General features: G+C 35.7%; 1 protein-coding gene across 1 annotated transcript; it reads right to left on the bottom strand.

Annotated features, from left to right (window-relative positions):
- Positions 1 to 10,185: 10,185 nt before the first annotated feature.
- LOC110798326 (CSC1-like protein RXW8) lies at positions 10,186 to 24,436 on the bottom strand. Its single transcript, XM_022003502.2, has 12 exons — positions 24,210 to 24,436; positions 23,026 to 23,442; positions 21,933 to 22,079; positions 21,369 to 21,432; positions 21,029 to 21,238; positions 19,715 to 19,885; positions 16,941 to 17,239; positions 16,360 to 16,639; positions 14,532 to 14,810; positions 10,990 to 11,223; positions 10,705 to 10,882; positions 10,186 to 10,569 (listed from the first exon to the last, which is right to left on the bottom strand). The coding sequence occupies exons 2-12, from the start codon at positions 23,304 to 23,306 to the stop codon at positions 10,463 to 10,465; spliced, it is 2,250 nt and encodes a 749-aa protein (XP_021859194.1). The 5' UTR covers positions 23,307 to 23,442; positions 24,210 to 24,436; the 3' UTR covers positions 10,186 to 10,462.
- Positions 24,437 to 26,759: the final 2,323 nt, after the last annotated feature.

The raw sequence follows: 26,759 nt of genomic DNA on the forward strand, positions 1-26,759 counted from the left end.
AACATTCGGAAACAGCCATTGATGACGTGACACTCAAGATCGACGGCGGAGGGATCACGGTCTAAGACAACGTAACCGCCGTAGACTCTGTTAAAGGGGTTGTCAAAGTAGGAGCAACCGGGGGAGGATTTTCCGGTGAAAGTGACAGTACGAGTGTCGTTGCACTTAACCACCTTAACGCCGTGGTTTGGAACACCGGGCATGTCTACTCGAACATAGAGACCACCTTTAATCTTTATGATTTCGAATGCTCCCTTTACTGTGTTTTCTTCATCGTTGTCGGTAATTGGCTGGTACGGGTGCGGCTTTGCTTGGATTTCTGAATATGGAGTTGTAGCCATGGATGAGAAGTGAAATTGAGGAGAGAGAAAGGAAGGTTGTGGCTTTGGTGTGTTGAAGAAGGAAGAAGAGGAGAGTGAAGTTCAAAGTAATTAAGTAGAGTGTAGGGAGGTGGAGTAAATTATCCTTTTTTATTCTTCTAATTGTAAAGGTATTTCATTAATAAAAAAAAGTCATATGACTGGTATAAAAGAAATTTGAATTTAACAAATACAATAAATTAAATTAAATAAAGAATTTCTTCATCAAAATTAAAGTCGTAGATCGAATAGATCTTGTACGTTGGGACATCTCTCGCACGTGTCGGTGGAATATACAGTTTTGTCAAATGGACAATTTGTCAAATGGACAATTTGTCAATCTAACGATATGTGAGTCGCGAAGGTGGTTTTCATCTGATTGCATTCGATAAATTGAAAACGTTTGCAATCCCGCATAATTCTCTACCAATCCTAGACTATAGAAAAAACAAGAAAAAGTCTCTCTCGACCCCAAGAGAAGAAAAACCATGTCTTTTCGAGAGAGAAAAATCATGGCAAAGGAGGAAGCGTTATTGTAAACCTAAAAACAAACAAATAAAACAGAAGAAAAAACAACAAAAACAAAGATTGAAACTTTCCACCGATAAAAACGATAAAAGCCTCTTCAAATATTAATAGGGAAGGATACGGTTTGAGAGAGAGGAAAGAAACTAGTGTGGTACTTAGATCCACTCTTAATTCTCCCTTTTCATCCGCCTCATCCCCATTTTTAGAGCATAGTCCGTAGGAAAATTTACCAATTATATTTACCTTATACGGAGTACGTCGCTCACTTTGTCAATTATTAATTAGGAAAAAAAAGTAGTCAATTTCTATCTGGAAATCTATCTATGATAACTATTGTTGTCTAAGTCAACATTTCGGTAAAAATTGTCCAAAACATAATGTCAAATTGTGTCAATTATCGGTAATTTAGGTTATAAATCAATTTCTTTTTTAATGTTCTTTTATGTTTTTAATTCCTTAAAATCAATTTATAATTTTATGATGTCATATTCCGACCAATTTGGCCGGAACTTTGACTTAGATAGCAATTATAATCCTATAAATATAATCTAGGCAGTAATTGACAAATTTGTTATCTAGATAAGTAGATAGTAACTACTAACCTAGTTAATTTCCTAAAATATAATACGTAGTAAGAGAGAGATGGAAGTCAATACAATCTTATATGTATATATCTACATAGTTAGCACTGGATACTCCGATGTTCTTAGCTTCTGGCTTTATAAAGGTAGCTAACCTTAACCATGGCTTCCTTAGATCAAGCTCTGCACTGACCAGTTTCGTTTATACCGCTGATAGTAGTTTCTAACTAATTTGTTTAGTGAGCGATTTCCTTCAATATTGCTTAAAGATCCTTAAATTCCCAAAATATGCTACATTATTACTTATTTCCCACCCTACCGTCCACGTTAGCAAGGTAGAGAGAAAAGTAATTTTTTTCCCGGTTCGACTTTGAACCGCCAACTCAAGTGGCGGTTTGAATGGTATAAACCGCCATCTCAAATGGCGGTTTGTTTTAAAATCAAACCGCCATTTGAAACTGCGGTTTTGTATAGATGCTCATTTTACGCAATTACAGTGAAATGAATCTGGAACTTTTTCTTTAGATTCTGTTGAAGCAATCCACCTCCAGCCATTATCGCAACAAACCTTTATGCAATCAAAATCATTCCACGGAAATTAAATCAAAATTTTAAATCATAAAATATTAAAACTTTAATTACAGAAAAATCAGAAACCCAGATCGATCGAGTATTAGCTATTTTAGATCGGAAAGGAACGCATGATGGAGGAGAGAGAGATGGGGATAGAGAAGTTACTTGGTGGCGGCGGTGGTTAAGGCGGAGAGACGGGGAAACGTAGTCGCCGGAGAGAAGAAAGATGGAGCCCATGGCGGTGGAGAAAGGATGTGGAGCAAAGTCCTCTTGCGGGAGTCCCGAGTGATGCGAAGGAATTGAGTTGTTCGGTCTGGAAGTAAATCGCTAATTGAAATAGCGGTTCACTTTAGTCAACCACTATTTCATTTAGCGGTTTTGTAATCCCCCGTAATTTTATACATTTTGTTTATATATTTTAACGTATATTAATATATTTAAATATAATTTGCGGATTTTAGAAATGAAAATGTAATTAAAATATAATGATTTTATTACATTTTGAGTATTTTAATGATTTCTGAAATCAAAATTTAATTTTGAATTTTACGTTAAAACGGAATTCGGATTTTGAAATCACGTTCGATTGAAATTAGAAAACAATCTCAACCATGTTGGATTCATCAACCTAAATCCTACTCCTAGCCCAATTGGGCAAAGCCCAAACCAATAAACCCAACACAATACTCCCTCCCCCTTTTCCTAATTCACGTGAAACCAAAAAAAAAAAGAGAAAAAGCAAACCTCCCCTCCTCCTTCACTTTCACGTAAAACAAGAACCCATACCCTACCTCCATTGCTGCGGCTGCCCAGCCGCCACCACCGTCGGCACTCCTCTCCTCCGTCGTCCCTCTCTGTCTCTGTACCGCCGGTAACCTTCTCCTCCTCTTGTTCTTCCTTTATCTTTTCGTTTTATCTCTCCCCTTCACTCTTGATTCTGTCTATAGCGCAGCCATAACCACCAGCAAAACCGGCCGCGACGACCACCAGTGCTGCACTACCGCGTCGCCGCCGCCGACCAACCGACACCAGCCAATGCTCCTCTTGTTTCCCCTCACGCTCTCGAAGCCCTCCTCTGCGTTTGCCCTATTCTGCACGCACAAGTCATTCGCAGCCGCGAGTAACCACCGCTGCGCCACCGGCCATCCGTGCTCCGTGCTCAGTCTGTCGCTGCCGCGCCGTGCGTCGCCGCCCTGCCTTCTTCTCTCCTCTCATTTTGGTTGTTTCTTATAATCTAAGTAATTTAATTAAATATTCTAATATTTTTTGTTACCAATTTAAGTTATGTTTTAATTGTATTGAATTTAGAATTTTTTATAATTAAATTAGAATTTTCGGATTTATATATTTTGTTTAAGTAATAAATTTAATTTTCAGATTATATAAATGCATTGAAATAACGATTTTAATTATTTTGAAGCTCGAATTTTAAGTCTTTAATGGTTGGAAATCATAGTGGGATGATTAGGGATTTTGAAATTGATTGTTTCAACGTTCTAAGAACGTTAATTGGTCTTGGTGAAGTTTGTAAACAAGTTTTATTGCTGAAAATTTTAAAGTATAATGTTTGCGAAGAGTTTTCAACGAATTTCAATAATTATTTCAATAATTATGATGCTAGGAAATCAAATGTTCAAGTTTTAATGTTAGGGAATGTTCTAAATATGTTTAGGATGTATTTAGAATGCTTTGTTATTGTTGTGACTTGTGAGTGATTAGAAGTTGATTGGGAATATTTGTTGGTTGTTTTAGGCGGAGAATTCTCTTTTGGCGACTTTTGAAAGTGTTAAAGTGGCCTATTAGTTGTTTACACAAGGTACGTACATACCTGTGTGCTTGGAATGTGTGTTATCTGTTGAATCCATGTTGAAAGTTGTTGATGAACTTGATTATGTTGGAATCACATGTTTAAGATTGTTGGATGGACGTGTTGAACATATATATATTTCGTTATGAGAATTATAACATGTTGGTAGATGATTGATGCGAACATGTTGGTTGGGAACATTAGATTATTATATATATTGATTCAGATCGATTGTTCATTGTTCCCTTTTAGCTTTTCACTACTTTATAAGGACCGAGGACCTTGTTTAGTAAGTTGAAACTTTATACCCATATAGAGGGGTTGATCAGTATTAAAGGAAAGGGTGGATTAATTGGAATAAGTCTTGATTGACATCTCTGTGATCACTTACTTAATTCCAAGATAAAAACTATGGAGAATAATTGTTGATTGTATGACTTATGTGATTGTTGAGTCATAACGGAGTTTAATTGGTAAAACATGTAAAGTGAAACTGAGTAGCAATAGCTTTAGACTGTGCACGTCTAAAGTGACGGACAATCAGGAGTTGGGGTCATGGGTCGCCTATGGCTTTCTCTAGGCCGGATTGATCACCGGTTCTATTTTATTCAAAAGTCCCTCGATATCGCAGGTCATTGGGGTTTACGGAGTCGCGCCCGTACCTCGTCTTCCTTAGTGAAGAAGAAGTTTCTAGTAGACAGCTCAGTCCATTGACTATTTCAATTAAAATAATGTTAATTATACAAAGGTCTAGTTCAGTCAAATATAGTCTTCAAGTCAATATGTTTTGGTTATCCTTGCTTATGTTTTATTTAGTATCATGTTAGGATTGTTCGTTTAATAGAATCATGTTAGGATTATTATTGATCTAGTAGGTAGTACTCAGCTTTGCTGATTACGTGCTTTTGCTTGTGCATGTTGATCATGGCTATGCCTTATTGATCCTGTGATGACCCAATCTTTGGTGAGCAGTCTCTAAGGATCAATAAGCATTGTCCATCTGCAGGTTTGAAGATGTTGCATCATTGGGATCGGGAATAGAGAGCTTGTATTTAGTTTTGATTTGCTAAGTTGACTTGAGTTTGTTTAATTGGACTTTAAACTTGTTAGTTGATCTTATTTTCGTTGATTGGTTTTGGGATTAACCATGTAATCGATTATTTATAAACCTAAAGTTAATTTTATGTTCCGCTGCAAAATTCTGAATAAGCCATTACGTTTTCACACGGGCGATAATGCCTTGATAATTCTCTACGTATTATATTAAAAAGTTATTTTAGAAAAGAGAGAATTGTCGGGGTGTTACAGGTTTAGTACCGATTGATTAAAAAAAATTGGACCGATTTTAGTGCTGACGTGGACGGTAGGGTGGGAAATAAGTAATCATGTAGCGTATTTTGGGAATTTAAAGATCTTTAAGCAATATTGAAGAAAATCGCTCTTTGTTTAGTTTTCAATGATGGTCTTGTAAAATAAGAAAATAATTTATTTAAGACATAAGTTTCAAATGTATAACATTCCCTATTAAAAGTACTTTTATTAGACTTGAAAAGATTACAACACTCAAGAATCTAAATACACAAGAAGAAAACTAGGGTTTCTTTGCTTCAAGAGAGATGCAAATGTTAATCTGTCTCTTAATGCAAGTATGTTACTCTAGAGAATTCTCCCATAACTCTACCCCATATCATTGACTACTATATCCTTTATATATAGAGGAGGGATTACAAGATTAACGACACTATAGTGGGCAATACAATTACATGACTCAGAAATCCAATCCATACACTAAAAGTTTAATACAAAGAAAGTTACAATATATAATGTTTCAGTATGCACATGCTTAATTGACTGTGTGGGGTCTAGTCCATCATTATGTTGTGCATGCCTTCATCTCCAGTATTCTGCCAGATTTCAGTCATAGGGTCCTCTTTAAGACCATTCTCTCTGCAACTCTTGGACACAATTAGCTGCGTACGTCTCATCCCAAGTCATGAATGCTTCAAACAAGCGTTTGCCTTCAAAGGATAAAAACTTTACAACTTCTACGTTATCTAGCTAGGTATTCATGAACTGATTCACTATGAGCCATGCCCTCTTTAAGGTCCCTTCTTGTCATCATTAACGCCACTATTGTAGTATTTCAATTCTCATATGCAATATTATGGGAGGAACTTTAGTTTTGGACAAGAACTGATTGAGATATTGAGCTACATTGAGCTACGTAAAAAATCCAGGTGCTCTTGCTTCAGTAGGATTTTTAACTCTCCTTTGTTTAATAGAGATAGGATCCTTCATTCTGTACTTCTCTCTTCCGAATATATTAGGAAATACGGAGAACCTACTTTTCCTTCAACAACCTCTATATTAGCACGTTGTATCTTGACATCCAAGTAGTTATAATCTATAGCAAAGCGTTGAGCTCACCTGAATATATATTGTTGGAACTTTGTGAGTCTGGGGGAAAAATCTATCATTCGGACTAGGAAGGGATTGATATCACAAACCATTCTGTTGTTTCATGCCTTATAACGTTCTTCCATATAGGAGATCATACTCCAATAAATTTCTCCATTACATAACCTCTCCAAAGTTGTACCAAAATGTTGTTGAATCCGGCCAGTCGTATGAGCATCCATGAATGAGATCAACGCATATGTGAAAATGTCGTTTGACCCAAATAAATTTCGAAAATGATAAAGGTCGCAACATGCGACCTTTAAGCCGTGTCACAATGATGACATGGCATGCTTATGTGTCATGATTTAAATTGAAAACTAAAATATTTAACTTATATACCCTATTATACATGTTTCAAAAAAAAGGTAGGAAAATCTTAATATTCTAATTTGTTTCCTTTTTCATATCGATTACCTTAGTTACATATTTTCTTAGTAAAAATATTACATTGATAGTAAAAATAATCTGATGACGCATAACTTACGTGACACCTATATGTACTACGACTTTTATCATCACACAACCCCTTCTCCTAATCCTTATAGTAGCAACATATTCACTTATTGCCCCCAATCATTTCCCCGGTATACAGAAACCGAAAGCACTCCTTTTTTTTTACCTAACAACATTAAGGACATGAGAAATTCCAAAATGACTATCTATCTTACAATGACGTAATGATATGATTTTGAAAGAAAAAAAATGGTTTTCAAATTAAATCCCGGCCATTACGGGCTATTGAACAATCTTAATTACGAGGTATTGTACCCTTAATGGATATATAAATATATTCTCCTATATCCGGGAATAAGATCCAAAGTCTCCAATTAATCATCTTTTGTAAAGGGGCATAAGTACCCAATCTACAAATTAAATATTTTATCAGTTCATTCCGTATACAATTACAGCGCGTCTCCTGTGAGACCAGTCACACCATCAACTTGATGGTGTGACGAGCGCGATACCAATAGCGTACCTCCCCTAAAACTATAAAAAAAAAAGTAACAGATCTAAACTATAGAAGTAACATTCCTAAACTAAAAAAGTATCTCCTCTAAAATTTTTAAAAAAAGAAGTAACATGTCTAAACTATAGAAGTAACATACCTAAACTAAAAATGTACCTCCCCTAAAACTATTCCGTATAAAAAAAAAGTAACATGTCTAAACTATAGAAGTAACATACCTAAACTAAAAAAGTACCTCATCTAAAATTATAACAAAAAGTAACATGTCTAAACTATAGAAGTAACATACCTAAACTAAAAAAAATACCTCCTCTAAAATTATTAAAAAAAAAGTAACATGTCTAAACTATAGAAGTAACATACCTAAATTAAGAAGGTATCTCCCCTAAAACTACTCCGTATAAAAAAAGTAACGTGTATAAACTATAGAAGTAACATACCTAAACTAAAAAAAGTACTTCCTCTAAAATTATAAAAAAAAGTAACATGTCTAAACTATAGAAGTAACATACCTAAACTAAAAAGGTATCACCCTTAAAACTACTCCGTATAAAAAAGTAACATGTATAAACTATAGAAGTAACATACCTAAACTAAAAAAAGTACCTCCTCTAAAATTATAATAAAAAAAAAAAAGTAACATGTCTAAACTATAGAAGTAACATACCTAAATTCGCAAGTGTGAACTGGTCTCACCATCAGTTGATGGTGAGAACAGTCTCATATAAGAATTTGGGATACAATTAAGAGCACATTTGGTTAGTACGTAGTATGTTTGTTTCCCTAGTGAACAATGTTGTTCCTCTTTAGTTTTTGGGGAGGGAGAGCAAATGTACGGTTCCAAGAGTTGCTCCATCACTGAGTATGAACACTAAATTTTAAAAACATAGACAAGTTGAACATTTGAGCACGTATTTGTGTCGGACAGGAGCACCCCGAGTTTGAGTAACAAAAACAATAACACACTGAATGAGTAAACCACACCCCTTCTTTTTGAGTGGAAATATAAATTATATGCACATAACCATCTCATATTAAAACCAGAAAATAGGTTCATGAAACAAAATTACAGACAATTGCATGCACAGAAACAAAATTAAAAATAAACAACACCTTAATTTGAAGAGAAGAAGCCGTTTCGAAGAAGGAAGAGAAGGGGTTCTTTTGGATTTGAATTCAGAAAAAAAAAACATCTACGAGTAGTACAAGATCAGAGCTACTTTGAAGAGTTTCACCAAAGAGATATTCAAATTCCACTTCATAAATTTAAGCCAAATTTGCCAAAAAAGAACCTTTTATAACTCAAATTTTACAAGAAATGACCTTTTATATGACAAACAAATGGTAGTTTTCGGAAATGACTTAGTGTTTTCGTGTTTCCGACACTGACTTGCACATGTGCCTTAGTCTCTGCCACGTAGTCCTTCGCCCACACGACAAGTCTCTCTGTTATGTCGGAGGTGACACTCGTATGGTGGTTGTCGACTGTACCTCCACCCTCCTGAACTCACCACCCGCCTCTCCAAAACCGTCTTCAGCAGCCACCCTTTTACGCTCAAATACCAGCTTCCTAATGAATTTGGGGTTGAATAATGATAATAATGATGGCAATATTGATGCGAGTAGTAGTAATTTGAAGATGGAAATGATTGGTTATGGAGGAGAGGGTAATAATAATAAGGTTGGGAAAAGGAAATGTTTGGGATTCCTGCAGTAAGAGGACGGGGAGTACGTAGGGGTGTAAATGAGCCGAGCCGGTCAATAAACTACTCGGGCTCGGGCTCGTTTAAAGCTCGTTCATGTTCGTTCATTTATTAAATGAGCCGAGCTTGAACAACTTTTGAAGCTCGCTTAATAAACGAGCTTGAACATGAACATAGGTATGCTCGTTCATTTAAGTTCATGAACAACTCGTTCATTTATGTTCGTGAACAAGTTCGTCTAGTTATGTTATGTATCATATTTTACCATATATACGTTTTTCAAATATAAATAAAAATCATGTTTTTGACTTTTGGAATCTATAATAGGATAAAAATATTTGAAATAAAATTTTAATTGCTAAATTAGTGCTCTTTGACTCTTTCTAAATTATTAGTTTGTTTATCAAATAAAGAAATGTATACTTTAATCTTTATTATTAGATATAATGATAATTTGTTAGATTTTCAAGTGGTTATACTCTAAAGCTCGTTTAAGAAAGCTCGTTTATAAACTCGGCTCGATTAACAAATGAGCCGTTCAAGAACACAAAATCTTTTAAACGAACCGAGCTTGAACAAATTTTTGAGCTCGGTTAAAAGCTCGGGCTCGGGCTCGAGCTCGCATAAGTTAAATGAACATGAACATGAACAGGGTAAAGCTCGGCTCGGCTCGGCTCGTTTACACCCGAGTACGTAGGGGCGATGATGGGGAGTTTGCGAATCGAGTGTTTGTGGACGATGAGAGATCAGACCATAGGGGCAGAAAACAACAGCAGCAGCAACAGCAGCAAATGGGGTAAGGTTAACAAACTTAACGTGCAAGTCAATGCGGAAAGACTAGTCAATGCCGAAAACTATCATTTATTTTCTTTCGTAAAAAAAAATTATATTAAGGTGTGTCTTCACAAAAAAATTTACATTACGGTTTGTCTTCACAATAAAAAAATTACATTAAGGTAAAGGTCATTTCTTGCAAATTTTGGGTTATCAAAGGTCTTTTTGGCAAATTTGCCAAAATTTAATTTAATTTAATTTTGATGCCAGTACTAGCAGACTAGCAGTGCAGTTTTCTCACTCTCGCCCGCAAAGCTATACAAATTTTCACACGGGCCTGTGTACAACAAGTCTCTGGTTCAATTCCATCCTCTCCTATTTGTACTATGTATTGCCTTTGTGGCTCATTCGCACACAAACAAAATACCAAGAATAAAAACTACTAGTAATTCAACATAAAGAAGAAAAATGCACCCTTAATATCTTTGAGGAATGCTCGGTTTTGTATGTATTTTCGAACAATACAAACAGAGAACACTATATATATATTGTCACATTTCCTGTACAATCCTATACTAATATTTTGCGAATCAACTTTCTCTTCCAAGACTTGATTCAAGCAAAAAATTGATCATTTTCTATATTCTATACACTTCCAGAAGATCAAAAATGAGAGCGGCAATAGAAAGAATGTAAAACTATCATATACCCTATGGTGTAGTATCTACTATAATTAATTCCACTTCCTCTTTGTGATTTGCAGGTGGAGATATTTCTACGGATTCATCTGGTGTAATTTCTTCACTAAATTTAATTTCTGCAAAAACAAAATATGACATAAAATCCGTGTAAAAATATTGTATCTCTACTGTAACATACGAAGTAGACTTGACTTGATGCAAGTAGAATAAAAAATCTCAAGGTCAAAAAAAAAAAGGATAACAGGACAGACCTGGCTTAAGTTCTTGAGTGTGCTTTATGGTCTCTTCACCAGCACAAATGTACTGTTGTTTTATTTTGGAGCTACCGAACGCAAGCCATTCAAACTGACAATAGGCAGATTTAAGCTGTTCATATATTGCCTCCATCCTCCCATTTTGCTCATCTTGCTGATCCAAATCAATAAGAATCTACAAACATGCGATCCATCAAATATATTTCTCCTAGTATTCTTCTTGTGATTATAGTGAAGGGGTGAAGAAAGTGCACCACAAACATTGACTATCTAGTATCTTACCTCAGAAGCAAAGGTTTTGAATACAGGGAGAAATCTGCGCCTACAGTACTCATTGAATAGCAGCGTACATATAACCAATGGAATGGTGAATCCGAAGCAAACTGTCGACTTTTTTAGCACAAAGACTCCTATAGCTATAACTTGTGCCACAACCAGAGAGAATATCGCTGAGTTTTGGACAATTGGCCAATATTTACCACCACTGTCATAATCCGTGATATAAACATTGAGAATCTGAAAAGTGAATGTACAACAGGATACATCAGTGCAAATAAGTCGTTTGGATGCATATACGATCATGTTCAAAGGATAAGTCATAAGACAAACCACAAACTCCATAGTCTCTAACCCAAAAGAATGCCCTTTTGTAAAATGAATTCCTAAACTTATTGTTCGCTAGCTAACTTTCAATTTACTGATTTCTAATTATGCACTTGGTTAGACAAGATTTTCAAAAGATTTAAACAGAAAACATATATGATCATTTGACTTCACTTATCACAATTTCCAAATTTGGGTGCAAAGTAGAAAGTTGTATGCAGCAATTAGGTATTGAAGGATGAAAAAGAAGAGGAAAAGATGTTTAATTTTTAAAACAAAAAGAAATATTAATACGACAGAAGATGGACAGTATTATCAATCAAAAATCTATAGATGGACATTCTATGGGAGTAACAATAAACACAGGCACCCAAATAGATCAAGCTCAACTTAACCTATTGTTTTCTCCTCTTACTCGCAAAGGTTGCACCTACTCCTTCAGCAGATATTCCATCTTCTAAGAGAATCTTCCAACAAGTGGGTTCTTCACTTCTTCTTTATCATAACATTAGCCAAGGTACAGAAACAAGCTTCTGCAGGAGCCTTCTTTTGAATTTATAAATAAAATGGGCAGAGAAGTCGGAATTATTTGCCTTTACAGAGAATTTGACGATAATTCCTAACTAAGCAGGTCTTCCTGTACCTTTCCAAAGGTTTACCAAGGCCAGGGGTTCGATGTTGTGGTAGGAGAAAAATGGAGAAATGCTACCTTGGTAATACTTCTAATTAAGAGGAGCAACACTCTTCTCATTCAACAAGACCATAGCATTTTAAGTTTATAATCTTCTGGGTTCACCTCACCTTAATTGTTGGAAGCAACTGCAGCAAATCGAGGTTAGCTTCCTCTTCCCTATACGTTTGTGCCTTCACATTCTTGAAAAGGATAGGTTTCATTTTCTAATAGTATTGACAATAAAGGTTCATCACCGCATTCAATATCCTACACTTCTCTCCTAGTTTGTCTAGGAGTAAGGCGTATTTCACTCGTTAATTTCAGATTCAAAAAAGCAAATGCAGTTTCAGTGTAGTTAATCAAATATATACTTGAGGTAACCTTGTCTTTGTTCTCTTCAATCAAAGTGGTATTTTAATTTTAATCTTGATAAGCTGCTTCTCGAGAGTTTCAGAAGTCCTCTGGATTAATCAGGTGGCTATGGCTTAAGAACTAAATAAAGCATGCATACATCTTACGAACGGGTAGTAGGTTTTACATAACTAGTCTGTTCGGAGTAGTTTGAGAAGGAAAATAGTTAGAGGGAAGTGAGAATCAGAAAGTGCTATAAATCAAGGAGAGTAGGCAAAGCGGAAGGCATCCAGAATAAGTGATTATCTTAGTTTTGGGAGTAAAACAAGCCACTGGAAAGCTTGTAAGTATCACTCCATTATTCTGTTTTACAGAATATTAATCACATTTTTCATCTTCTTTCTTCAATTCTTCCATTGATATATCTCCAGTTGTGCTAGGCCATAACACTTTATTATAAAGTTTCACGGGAAATCTATCAGGTGGGCTCAACTTGAAGGAGTTGAGCACTCCACACGCAAAATCATATATCCCTGTATCTAAACTTTCTATCACTGCTACTCTGACATCTAAACTCCCTTCTTGCAAAATCCCATGCATCCGTCAGGGTCAGAGAGTAAACCAAAATATAAAGCCATCCAATCACAAATTCAATTTAGTTTTGGCATTTAACAAGCACGACAGAGAGACACTGTTAATTCAAAAATGATCCTAGTTCTTGTATTTAATTCTATACTAGATAGCTATGCTCACTAGTACGGGGAATAAAAAATGAATTAACCTAATGAGGAGGGACAGTACAGAAAGCACAATATAATTCTGTTATGAGGTAGCTTGGGAATAAGTTGAAAAGTACAACAGTAGAGTATACAGGGAGGAAAAGAAAGCAGGACTTTTTTATATACGAGAGGGGAGTGAGAGAAAACTAATAAGAAACTTGTGGAGTGTGTTTCATTTTTCTTAGCTTGTAGCACTCCGTAGTTCAGCCCAGGGGCGGATCCAGGGGGTACAAGGGGTACAGTTGCATCCCCATTTCCCCGGACCCAAAAAAAAAACAGTTCTATAAGAAAAACATCGTAGAAAACATGCAGTTATACGTTTAATGTCAGTTTTTTCATGACATGATGCATGTGTCTCAGTTGGTAGCGCGATTTCAGTCTTTGCTAAGTTCTTTCAGTGGTGAGTCAGGACTCAGGAGGTTCCAACCCTTTCTGTTTTAGCTCTTTTAGCCTTTTCCCTTTTTTAGCTCTTTAGCTTACTTTAAGTTTTGACACCCAATAGATAAATAACAGTAGTATTTGAAACTTGAGCTAAAATTGGTTGTATGTCATATCTAGGTTTTCCATTCTAATGATTCTTAATATCTTTCAGTTTGAATATATTTTACATCCACTATTACATACGGAATACTTCGTATTAAATTAATACTCCCTTAAATATTTTAGTTGTCTCACTATTTTCCAACACACGACATTTACCATTAATATTTGAAAAAAGTATAACTAATAACTTTAAAAATTGTGAATCGTTTTATAAAAAGTGTAATTGTTTAATTATATTTTTTTCAATACAATTAATATAAGTACTTAATATTGATAAATTAACCTAATTAATGAGTCCATTACATAGTCTAGTTGGACAATTGGACATAGTTGTCAGAGAGACACAAATAATAACATTGTAAATGAAGTGAATGATCTTGATCTAATTATGCGGACCAAAATGTTAATTGAACCCTATTTTAGGACAATTCGACCTTTTTATGGTATATTGGAACTTGTATTCACACAATCACACCCCCATTTCTCAATTCCTAGAACCGCCACTCGTTCAGCCAGACGAAGGACTGATCCGGTAAACACTGTTTGATTTACTAATTGCTTCAGGTTACCCAATTTCCTCTAATTTTTCTTCTTTCTCATTTACATGTACTTCCAATACTCCAATAGTCCAATCGGGTACATAATATAACAAATTTAATCGTTCCCACGTCATGAATTATGATGAACAAAAGGTTTATCTATATCACTTGCTTTTCTATGAACTGATCAACCAGTTCCTATGCAAATGAAAGAAACAGGATTTACAGCAATAACAATAAGGATTAAGGAAATATATCTTTTCCCATGGAAAACCTTAAACATAACACTAAAAGAAGGCAAAACCAATGTGACTTTAAGGGGGGGAAAAGCCATACCTGATTACGGTACACGAGGTAAGCAAGACAGAAATAAACCAGCAGCAGGGGAAGAATCAAAGGTGCCAAGATTGCAAAAGTCAAACCAAGAAGTCCAAATAAGAGGACTCTAGGGACTTCAGAGTGATATGGAAAGGTGTACTCTCCGTCAAATGGGCCATGATCCTTTCTCAGAATGAACTTATAGATAAAGTTACAGAGAAGTGGATAGAGTTGCACAACTTCGCATGCCAAACTGGTCCAACCTGATGTCAAGACATAAGCCATAAAGAATTTGACCTGCAAATATTTATCCACTAAATTAAGTAAGACAATCCCTTGCAACATCATCTAAAACAAACTTTAGAACAGTGTGAGACGCAAAAAAACAGTTTCATTTGCAGACCATGCATGCTGACAGGACTTATTCAAGGCACTTCATAAACGTTTGAAAATGTGGATGCCCATCATATGCAACTCATAGCAATTGATACAAAGTAGATAGTAGCAGCTACACTATAGAACCCTGTGCACAAGGGTCCAACCAAAGCCACTCTAGGAAGGTATGCAGGATATATGCAGTTGAACCCACAGTCTTCAGGTTTCCAATGAGAGAATTTTTCTAAAACAAATAAGAAAAACTCTTGCGAAATCATCCACAACAACCCTTTTCTTTTTATGAAACATAAAAAAAGATCGGTTACATAAACATTCAATGTGTTAAGGAACTTCAAAAAATAATTCAGAATATGTATGCCCGTGATATCCAACTTACAACTACCCTGTATGATAACTACCCTGTATGACATAGAACCCTGTGCATGAGGGTATTGCTAAAGCAATTCTAGGAAGTCGTGTTAAATTTGCGCCTAATTTCACAAGGTAAACCACGACAACCAGGCCTCGATGAACAACCTTATACATGTATTAACAAACACTCAAACTGTAGCTTCGTATTTCCCTCAAATTTGTGTCATACACCTCAAATTAAGATTTTTCCTGCAACATAAGAAATTGAAAAGAGAGGAGAAGAGTTCAACCAGAAAACAAAAGAAGTCACCCCTCACAAAAGAAACCTAAGTTCTAAGGAAAGATCAAACCCCATAAAGGAAACATATCTTCAATCCACGACCCTCATAATTAATCCTCCTCTTTGCGCACACAAACACACATACATACACACAAAGAAAAAGAAGAAAACATAATCTGAAAACCAATGTCCCTCGGACTGCTCTACTGTAACAAAAACCAATCACCAAAATTAATCCTGCAAAACGAGTTGTGTGGAGGGATAAAATTACTCAGCTATTTTACTGCAGATTGCAACTGCAACCTTCGGTCGTCGTCAACCAACCATATTCTGAACCTGCAAGTTACTTGCATCCTTCAGGGAAATCACACCCACGTCTAGCAACCCAGAATTGGCTAGCAGATTGTTTACTCAAAAAATAACACCTAATAGCAGTCTAAAATTATTATTCGAAGCACAACAAGATGTCTTGGCCTGAAAATGGGAAGCTTATTGGCACAACCTGACTTTTTCACAACCCCACCCCACCTCACTCAGCCAACCAAAGAAAAAAAAAAGGTTAACACTACCTTATCACAATTCTCTCTAAACACACAACTTATGCCACAACCTCAAACTAAGCATTTGTACTTACAATAACCTCTTTCAAAGGCTCTCTTATGTTTTGTTCGCTTTTTCTTTACTGAGGACTGCTACTGTGCTACATTATGGGATACAAGGGATACTAAGAAGTAAGAAGAATACAATGCCAAGGACAAAGTGGATACAAGGGAGAATCAACAAACAAGAACTATAAACAAAAACAACAAAGACTCTTACCGCTGCAGGCACCGCTCCAGTTGCTAGTTGTTGAGGTATGTTTTTCGGCTGGGAAAATACCTTTATTGTTTTAATTACAGTTCCAGATGCAATGTTAACAAAGAACACATTCCAGATGGTGAAAAACAAGACTTTGCAGCAGGCACCCCTTTTCCTCCCACTTCGAGAGATTGAGCCCTCAATTGTTGAAAAGAGTATCATCAATGGAGGGACAGTGTAGAAAAACAATACCAGTATGACGCTGGGTAGGTATCCTGTAACCAGCTGGCTAACATACCTCCTGAAGGAACGAAAACAAAAAAATGAAATAATTAGTATAAAATGGTGCACTGTGAATCTGTGATAGATTAACTTTTGAAAACTATTTGCTCAACCAATGCAGGCTTGAGATCAAATGTCCTTTGTTGGACAAAAGGGCACCACTAGAAGAACGATATAGTATGAAGATGGATGATAACGGAAACCGGTTTCGCAATTAAATAAAAACAAAATTAAGAAAAAAAGAAATTAAAGAAGGAGATAAAATAGACAGCAGCTGATTTGAGTGTCTCTAATTCTTTTTATAGCTTCACGTCACTTACTTCTTTAGCAATCCTTTCAAGAAAGGAAATGCCTGCTGTAGCTGTGTTAAATTAGCCAAACTTTGTACAAGAGTAACTGGAGCAATGAAGAAAACCAGGAAAGCCGCAGTAGCCATAAGAGTTGCTGTCCTTCGTAACCATAATTGTCTATATGGAATAGCTAGGTTTGGCCAATATACATCACGTGGCTGTGGAGCAAGATGTGTGACCCATAGCATGGGGTTTGATGATTGAAGAGCCTTTGCAGCACAAGCAGCTGCATAGCGGGTTCTAAAGAACACAAAAGCTGCTGGACACTCCTGAAATAGAAAGCAGCTAAAACTGTAAAAAGAAATCAATTTAACAAAAGTAACACGTACTGTAACTATTAAAAAAGTGAAGGAAGCTCAACATATATAATTGATCCAAGAATTGCATTTAAAAATGATGAATCATGTTCTTCACCAGAAACTGCTAATAAATCAAAAAAATAATACATTGCTAGGAAGTTGAAGGAATATGATGGAACCAACTGCAACCTCAAGGATATCTCAAGCATTCCAAAAAGCACAGTGTTATTTAGAGTATTTTGCAAATCCTCAGGGTTATCTTAAAAAAGCTCTTCGTAGTTCTACTATATAAAATATCCCGTGCTAGTTCAGAATAATATAAATTCGTAGTTCAAAATAATGTTCATATGTATAAAATATCACACAAGCATCGCGTGCATAGACTGGAATTTAAGCAAGCGAATTCCAATAAAGCTTTTAACATTTAACACAAGCTTCAGATATCAGCTAATAAACACAGCCCTTTGTTAATTAGTTAGAGCTGATGCTGCCTTTTATTTTCACTCGTTCAGGCATCCAGCCCATGATATAACTTGGACATACTTCCGAAATGCTTATACAAAACCAACTCCATTGAATCCCCAATAAGTAAGCCGTGCTTCATTTCACTGTTTGTGTTGCAATGTCACCCAAGAATATATCACCTAAATTGGCAAACATACACCATATTCCTCCCAAATCCCCACCACCAACAATTAGAAGGCTCATTTGGTATCTTCAATTTTATGAGTTTGCGCCTGAACTATTTTCCCAGGCTCGAGTCATGAAGAAACAAAAAGAGGAACCCCCAAATAAGACTTAACACATTGTGAAGTGAGTTGCTAATCCTGTTATTCTTTGCAGGCTGCTAGAAAAATCATGCTCAATTCAAGAAAATAAATCCACAGCTGTTTATATTATCTAACAGAGATTGCTACAACAATCTCAAGTTCAGGTCCAAAAGAATCCTTTTGGAGGTTGTTATGTAGGACAGAGTGACAACCCATGTGAAACACTTAGCTGCTAGGATTCATATAGACTGAGATATATTAAAGAACAATGTTTTTAAAGACCTATAAGAAGACTGAGCTCTTCTTTCATCTCCAAAAACAGAAGTATTATGCAATTAGGACAAGCATAGTTTCTGTGTTCATCCTGCATCAGGATGAGTAGATTTTGCATAAGGTTTCTTACAACCAGGCAATTACTTTCTTTGTCCGATTTTCCATTACTTACATTACATCTCAAAACCATAAAAGATTTTCCACAACTTCAAGTTGATTTATGTTTCTTTTCTATTGATGTGGTCAATATTTTGACCAGGACAATAGCCATTATTCCCTCCAGATAAGAGTGTAAACAATAAATTGTCCTGGTTGTGGAAGAAATACGATGGATAAGTGACTTAATCTTGAGCCTTACTATGAGAATAAAGTGACATTCTTGCTATGGTGCCGATGAGGACAGTGGTCACAATCAACTGATACTATATCATTTATTACATGTTATTTCATTAGTATTGTCAAAAGAGATCCTATACTCATCTAATACCACCATAATTTTTCACCAAGGAACTTTGCTCCGTCAGGAGAAAGCTTCTGCTTTCCCTATTTGTTAGCTGGGGTGCAACACTAGAACCGAGGCCAATTGGCCTAGGCTGCTGGGACAGGGTTGAGGTTATAATGTTACACCCCATAAACAACCATATCAACACCCAATATCCCTTTGTATCCTACCTACCTAACTCCATGATAACGTCGAACTAACTTTACGTACACAATATCTCAAATCGACATCTGATGAAATGAAAGTACCTCTACGACTCTACCCAGCCCACGTAGATGTGTCAGCTCTGCACCTCAACAATGGTACACGTACCAGAATTAATTAATAATATTTTGTATTTAATCAAAAAGAGACCAACATTAAAGCCTTCCTTTTCATCACTCCAGGATACTTCCCACCCCCACCCCAACCCCCAGATAAGAGTCTGCTTATATCAATACTAGTGGCTATGCACGCGATGCGTGTGTGAAATTTTATATCAGTATTTTAGTTTATAAAACAAAGGTCATACGAAATATGTAGTTCTTTAGATAAATGCAAAGGTTCTATATTTTTGGTTTGAAATGATACTTTTCTAGAATAGATGAATTAACTTAATTTTCATTTACAGAATTTTAACATGTTAGTAAGGGTATGATACGTATTTCAAGCCAAAGGCCTCAGGTGTTCCCTTATGGAATAGATTAAAAGTTAATAAGAATAAGACCAAGGTGATGTTATCATTTCTAACCCTCCTCTATCACGCAAGTCTTGATAAAACCGTAAGCAATAATGAGTGGTAAATGGAAAGTGGGCAGGAATATAACAGAAAACAACAGAAAACAGACACAAAGACTTCTGATCCTAAACAAGTAGCAATATTGCATAAGCTTCATAACAGGCGACGTCATCGTTTCTAACCTTCCCTCTATCACGCAAGTCCTGCAAATCAATTTTCCCTTTCTCGATAATTTCTGGCTCATTTACAAGAACATTGAATACATTTGGACGTCTTCCTCCCGGGAGAACACATGAGTGACATGAAGGAATGCTTTCATGATAGAGAACATCGTACATCTCCCTGACATTTTTCTGAACCACCAACAAAAAAACAAGGGTTACATTTCCATAGGAAATTGCATGGACAACTAGCAAGTGACAAAGTTAAATATGATAAACAAAACTTGCTTTCACCACTTTCAAATAAAATAAAAGCTTCAAAAGTTACAGTAGAACCAACCTATCTGAACTCGAAAAGACTTTATAATTTTGTCGAGAAACAACACAGTAAAATGGAACAGACTGGTCAGGACAGCAGGTTTAAAAATTAGAATACATTATTGAATGGGCAATTTGTCTATTCTTTTTTCCCCCTTTTAACTTTCTCCGCAGAATCTGTTAGACTGTTACATCAACTGACCTGTTCTTCTTTACCTTCTTATTTCTAGAACTTCATTAATCAAACACATCGAGAATCAAAGAAATGGTCAAATACAGGAAATTACAAAGTCATTATAATATCAATTAGGTTCCAATTGTTAAACCTCCACAGTCCACACTGAACACCAACATGTTCTATGAGCTGGTTTCCTAATAAGAGTGCTCTGTAATCACTGAAGTCTAGAGATGGTAGACAGCTTGCACAGTCATCCATGCATATAATAAGGATAGTCCTTCAAATACAGAAATTGAAATAATTGGACACGATTAAAGACATCTTGATAAACTTGGACAGACTGCAGAGGAAAACAATTACTACTGGAAGCTTCTTAATTTCCATCAAAGAACAAAAGGCCTATGTTCGGTCCACTGAACTCAAAATCATATTCCAAACATGTACCCCAATGGGTAAAGATATCCATGGTAATCTATGCAACTTCTCCAACAACAGATCCTCAACACAAATGTTATCACGGATTCATGGTCAATTGCACACCTCCAACGAACACAAGGAATTCCAAATGAAATATGGAAGATGAATATATAGACAAAAGGAAAGGAAATAATAGCTACTTCAAAACAAAGTATAGGAGGGTTGTACAGTGATCACTTACCACAAAATAAAATTCAAGCAAGAATCATTTTCTAGATACATAAAATGCCACAAATAAGCATTCAAGCTCCAAGATCACATAATTAAAGCATGTAAAAATTGGAAGAAAAGGACTATATTGCCAAATAACATTACTGGTATGTCAAAATACAAAACCACAATCTGCAAGGTAGCAAACATACCATCAGCTTCTCAATTTTTCCACAATGATACACCATCTGGTGTGATAGATAAGAAGACGCATGGTACTTGGTGAAATAGTTCTTCAATGAAGTACTATATGACTCTTCTGCAGACCAAGGTATCCCGCGAACAAGTACTGCAAATAGACTTAAATCTTGAGAAGATCCTTTAATGTATGCAAGCCGCCTCTTAGTCATATTTTTATTTTCCTGAAGGAAATAAAAATTGCTTCTAATAAGAAATTCCCATTAAATGACCAAGGCAAAATACATGTATGTGGTGATTACCTATTATTTTGAAAATGCAGTAATTAGTATACAAAAGGTTATTCATACTTACAAAGTAAAGAAGAATACAAGCAGAGAAGGAAATGATATATAATGCAAGACAATGAGCCCAAAGCCTGAAAAAGAAAGACAGTAACAATAATCAGGTTAAATGCCAAATAGCGCCAAATGCCAAATGTCTTTTTGTTTGAAAAGTCTAAGGGAAAAATAAAAAATAAATTCTGCCATTATTAAACCAAAAATCTAAGGGAGGATTATCTTCTCGCAAAACTGTGTAAGAGGAGGGGCCTCAACATCGGCTCCTTCCAAGATATTAACATCAACAATAACCTCCAATCCAACAAAACGAAAAAGAAACCCCCAATAGAAACAATATATGGGAAATGATGTGTAGCCCTGAGGGCCAAGTGTTAAAAAGCTAAATTACAAACATTAACCATCAACTAAAATTAAGAAACCCGACCAACAAGTGCTTTGTCAAAAGTTCCTAAACTAATAATTAATATTGTAGGAAATATTGGATACATACACTTAGCCCTTAGGACTGTGTAAGTGCAGCCCTGCAAAGAATATTCAAAAGCAAAAAATAGGCAAAAAAAGAAAGATGCAACCGTACCATCTAGAACCTGGTTTAACATTCTCAGTGGTAAACACTTCCAGCGACTCAGCAGGGATAAACTTGTGCTCCATTTCTTGCCCGTAGTAATTCAATGGAAGCACAATAGCAGTGCACACAATAGCCGCAATGGAGAAAATTCTAATACTGCACAACAAATAATTAAACAGGATCAAGATTGTAGAAACGGGATATTAATAGAAACGAGTATTCAACATTTATTAGGAAAGTGAAAGAATCAAAGACGGGGATAAAAAAAAGAACATGAACAGGAAACAAAAACCAGAATTGATGGCAAGTTTTGGTATAGTAAGACAACTGCATAATAAGTAAACAAAAAAATAATGATGAAGCAATAAGGTCTTTTAATCTTTAAAATTCTTCAACAGGATATTCCCCTCCTTACTCCCCTCAGAATCCCCTACTTCTCTAGTTACAAAATACTCACATCTTTAACCCTTGTTGTTTGTAAAAACTAGGAAATGCAAGTATAAATCTCAATAACATAAACGCGAGGAATAATGTAGTCACTTGATACCAAACTGGAAACATATGGATTCAGGAGGTTAGTAGTAGTACTCTATCTGAAATAAATCTCGCAAGAAATAGTTTGTATTACATAAATTCTCTGTTGTTTCATACATTACATTGTAATGTTGAAACGGAGAATTAAGAAGTTATTGATAATGACATGAATGGCCACATTTTCCGATTCAACTGAAACTTCTCTTTCTAAATTTGTCTCTCATGCTCCCTCTAGTTTATAACTCAACCATCACTAGCATATTGTGCAAAATTAGTCCTGGTTAAACCATGCATACAGTATAACCAATTGTACAACAGAAAATTGACTTGTGCTATAGAAAGCCCTCTCCCTACCGTTCCTTATTATTTTAACAAGTGTACTTTTGACCGACCAAACTCATGTCATTAATATTACCAATCATAAAATAGTAATAATAAGAACTATACAAAGGTCAAAACGTTCAGTATTTTTAAACAAACTAATAGGGATAAAATGTCAATTAAATACTGAAGGAAGGAATAAAATGTTATACAACTTTAAATGAGTTCGAATGAAAAGATTAGTCACCTGAATACAAGCATCCTCATGAATACAACAGCATCCAATCCCCCAACATCCAAAATCACATCATCAGATGTCTCCCAAGCCTTTATAATCCAACTAGGTGAAGGCACAAATCTCTCAAACCAGTGAGGATCTCTAGTTCTCGATCGAATTTGTGCCAATTTACGTCCAAAGTATACATTTCTATTGCTTGGTTGTTTTCTCAATATGGAATATAATGAAAAAAGCACACAACAGATGCCTATGTTGATCCCAGCCGAGGTCAAAAGAGCAGATATGTCCATTTTAAACCACTAAATCAGAAAGGCTTTACCATTGTTTAGCAGCAGAATACTGAATAAGAAAGTCGGAATAATTTCAATGTCATAAAGCCATCATAAAAACCCGTTTAGTGCCAGCAAGTCAGACGATTGCAATGTGCTGCAACAACAAAAAAATGTGTCAGGGGAAAATAACAACAGAGCTATTGTGATTAAATTAAAACAACATTTTGTGGATTCAAACCAAACTCTATATTCAATCCTTCATATAAACATATTTTCCAACAAAAACACATCAATCAAACAGAATAACTCAGATATAAGAATCAAAAACCTCATCAAATTCTTCCCAATCATGGATACAATTAAGATACTTGATGTATTTAGAAGTAGTTTCAACCTCAAAAAACACTTTTTGCCAGATACAACGCTCGGTTATGTCAAGTCATCGTCCAAACCAGCATTTTGCTGAAATTCCATTCATCTAGACACGGATACACCAACACTAAGCCACCAGCCAACCCTCTAATTCCTAAAACAGTGTATAAGCCATTCTTATCAAAATTTTTGCTCACATTTCGCAATGCCAACTTCTTAAACACAAAATGATGATATCTCACTCCAAAAAATTGTCACATAATATAAAATAGCAAAATTCTGGTCAAAAATTCTTTGTGTCAGAGTAAACAAGCTATCTGTGTCACTTAATTGACACTAATTTGAGCATAATTTCGTAAATTCTGTAGCTATTAAAGCATAATTTTACTAATTTTCAGTAATTTTAAAATTATTAGTATAATCAAAAACAATAGTTGCTCAATATCAAATTCAACAATTATGCAGTATGAAATTCGAATAGAAATTCAAAAAAATCATTACGAAAATATAAATTGAATAAACAAACTGTGAAATTCAAAGAAAACATACCTTAATATTGTCGAAATTGTTGAACTTAAAGCAAATTGCAACAAAATTAAAACCGACTGAAATTCTTTGCTTATACTTCACATACAGCAGGGAGAGAGAAGTATGGAAACCCTAGAATTGGGGGAAAATTCGAAGAAAGCAAAGAAACTTCGAAGCAAAAATTCGGAAATTTGATTTTGGATTTTGGAGCGGTGGTTGAGAATAATTTGGCATAATGCAACAAATATCTATAATCTATAATTAATATTAATAATTAATAATTTAATACCATAATTTAATGTGGTGAAATAAAAGGAAAGAATAAAATAACAGAAAGGTGAGAAAGCAACGGGCAGGCCACGTGGGACGGTGTGATTTGGTGGTTGTCAGACCGTTTTGACATGCTGGGGAGGAAGATTTGAAATGGCTAACGTGGCAGGTCATTATTATGTCCAGCGCAGCAATATTTTGTTGAATGATTGCGTCATGTGGGGTATGGTTGAATGATTTCTAGTTATAGCCTTAGAATGGAAATCCCATTTGTTTTGGGTGTCTTACAATTTGCTTGATTGGGAAATTTGTGGCCCTGCCTTGTGGGAACGGACCGTGGCCAATTGGAGAGGAAGTGTACAATTTTTAAACGGCGTACTCCGTATCGGGGTGTAATTTTACATGATCTTACGTACGGAGTTGATCTTCTAATTATCGACTGTATTTAAATGCTTATGGTCTATAGGTGATATCTATCTTCTATTTTAGACGTTTGATAATTGGAATATTCGACATAATTACAGAGAAATTAATATACGTGATATCTACCTTCTACTTTAGACGTGTACAGCTTACAAAGCTGAACTTATGGCAGCGTTAATAGGTCTTGAACTAGCAAGAAATCTGGGCATACAGAAGCTAATCTTACAAATGGATAATCAAGCTTGCATTGAAGTTTTGAAGGATGAAGACCATCAAGGGGGTGAGTGTTACCGTTGAAAAATTGCCGAAGCTTAATAACCTCCCCGGGATGGGAAGTTCAACTCATTCATTGTTATCGTGAAGGAAATAGAGTAGCGGATAGTCTTGCAAATATTGGTGTCTTTCAGGAGGAACGAGTAGTGTACTTTGACGATCCACCAAGTCAAATCACTAATCTCCTTCGGGAAGATATCATAGGCGTGGCCTATCCTCGTTTTATTATTTAGTTTGTACGGGTAACCCCCTCAATTGCATAAAAAAAAACAGAGAAATTAATATAGCAGCAAATGGGAGGCTAACGAGGGTCATCTTTTAACCTCATCTTTTCCGATCATATTGTTTCACTTGTGAGGAGGGTGTCTTAGTTTTTTCACATTTTTCTCACTACCTTGTATTTTTTTCACAAACAAACAAAAAATGTATTGAGTTGTATTTTTCTTATACAAATGCTTGGAGAATCAAAACTAATAGTATGTGTAATGGCATGTACGTCCACACCCATAACCGGAGAGATTAAACTTTGAGTACTTGTAATTGGTTGTCCCGTGTGTCCCGTAGCGGATCTTGGCAAAAAAAACAATATGCGGGGTCAAGGTTTGAAATTTCAACCTCTTATTGAATACAAGTGAACTATATTAACGTGTCACGTCCTGAAAGAACATTACCTGCCTGAAATTTTGTTTTGTTAAGGGATTTATCTTGGGTGTTCATGTTTGCGTATACAAACAAGCGATGCGTGTATGAATTTAACTTCTTTATGCCAATCACAATCTTACAAAGGTTATACGGATTATTTCTTATGTCAAGGATAACTTGACATGCTTAGGGTGGACACAATTCCTAACACACGTTCATATTTTCTATTTATACGGTATTTTCTTTGTTTTCTTTTTTTGACATAGGATAAAAGAACAAAAACAAAAGCAAGAAACTTAACCTAAAAGAAAAAGAGGCAAACTAATCGGGTTCCATCGGGTGTAGAGAAGGAACAATGCCATTCACAACCGCAAACTTGGTGCGCAGATGAGCTTGGTGCTCTTAAAATCTTTCCACTTTATAGATGATACATTTGTGAAAAGATTTGCCCTAGTGCGTAATATTGGAGAGCCACGCTTGACTAACATCCGAGTGACCACCTTGCTGCAAATTAGTAACAAAAAATGCAGAATCTGTATATATGGAGATGGAGGAAATTGAACGGGAGAGAGTCCAATTCATTCCATATGATGATATGAACAAGCAAGTGCCTCAACATGCGAGGCTGACAGCGCCATTCCGGCAACAGCGGTACTTGTCCCAAAAGTCCCTTAACCTGAAGTGGAAGAGAGAGACCAACCCATACCATCTCTAAGACAATTTCTTCTCCAAACCTCATCCGTATGTAAAAATCAATCATATCTGCCCTTACTCCGTTCTACCAATATTAACCTTAGAAATCCAAGTGAGGATTCTGGACCAACCTCCTTTTGAAATAATGTTAGAGCAACATCTTGGTATAACATAGTGAAGCTTCGACCATCGTTTCTGAAATGACCATTGACAGTCAAGTTCAAGTTGGGTGTATGTACATGTTGAAGGAAATAATGCCCTTGGTCCAAG

Source organism: Spinacia oleracea, chromosome 3 (genome assembly GCF_020520425.1).
Source record: "Spinacia oleracea cultivar Varoflay chromosome 3, BTI_SOV_V1, whole genome shotgun sequence".
NCBI classification, from domain to species: Eukaryota; Viridiplantae; Streptophyta; class Magnoliopsida; order Caryophyllales; family Amaranthaceae; genus Spinacia; species Spinacia oleracea.

Excerpts from the sequence above, each read along its gene's own strand:
- LOC110798326 (XM_022003502.2), bottom strand. The coding sequence starts at position 23,306 with ATGGACATATCTGCTCTTTTGACCTCGGCTGGGATCAACATAGGCATC. Across the intron at positions 11,224-14,531 it reads ACCTCGTGTACCGTAATCAG|ATTCTCAATGTTTATATCAC; the intron begins GTATGGCTTTTC and ends TTCACTTTTCAG. Across the intron at positions 10,570-10,704 it reads CACTCAAGAACTTAAGCCAG|AAATTAAATTTAGTGAAGAA; the intron begins GTCTGTCCTGTT and ends TTGTTTTTGCAG.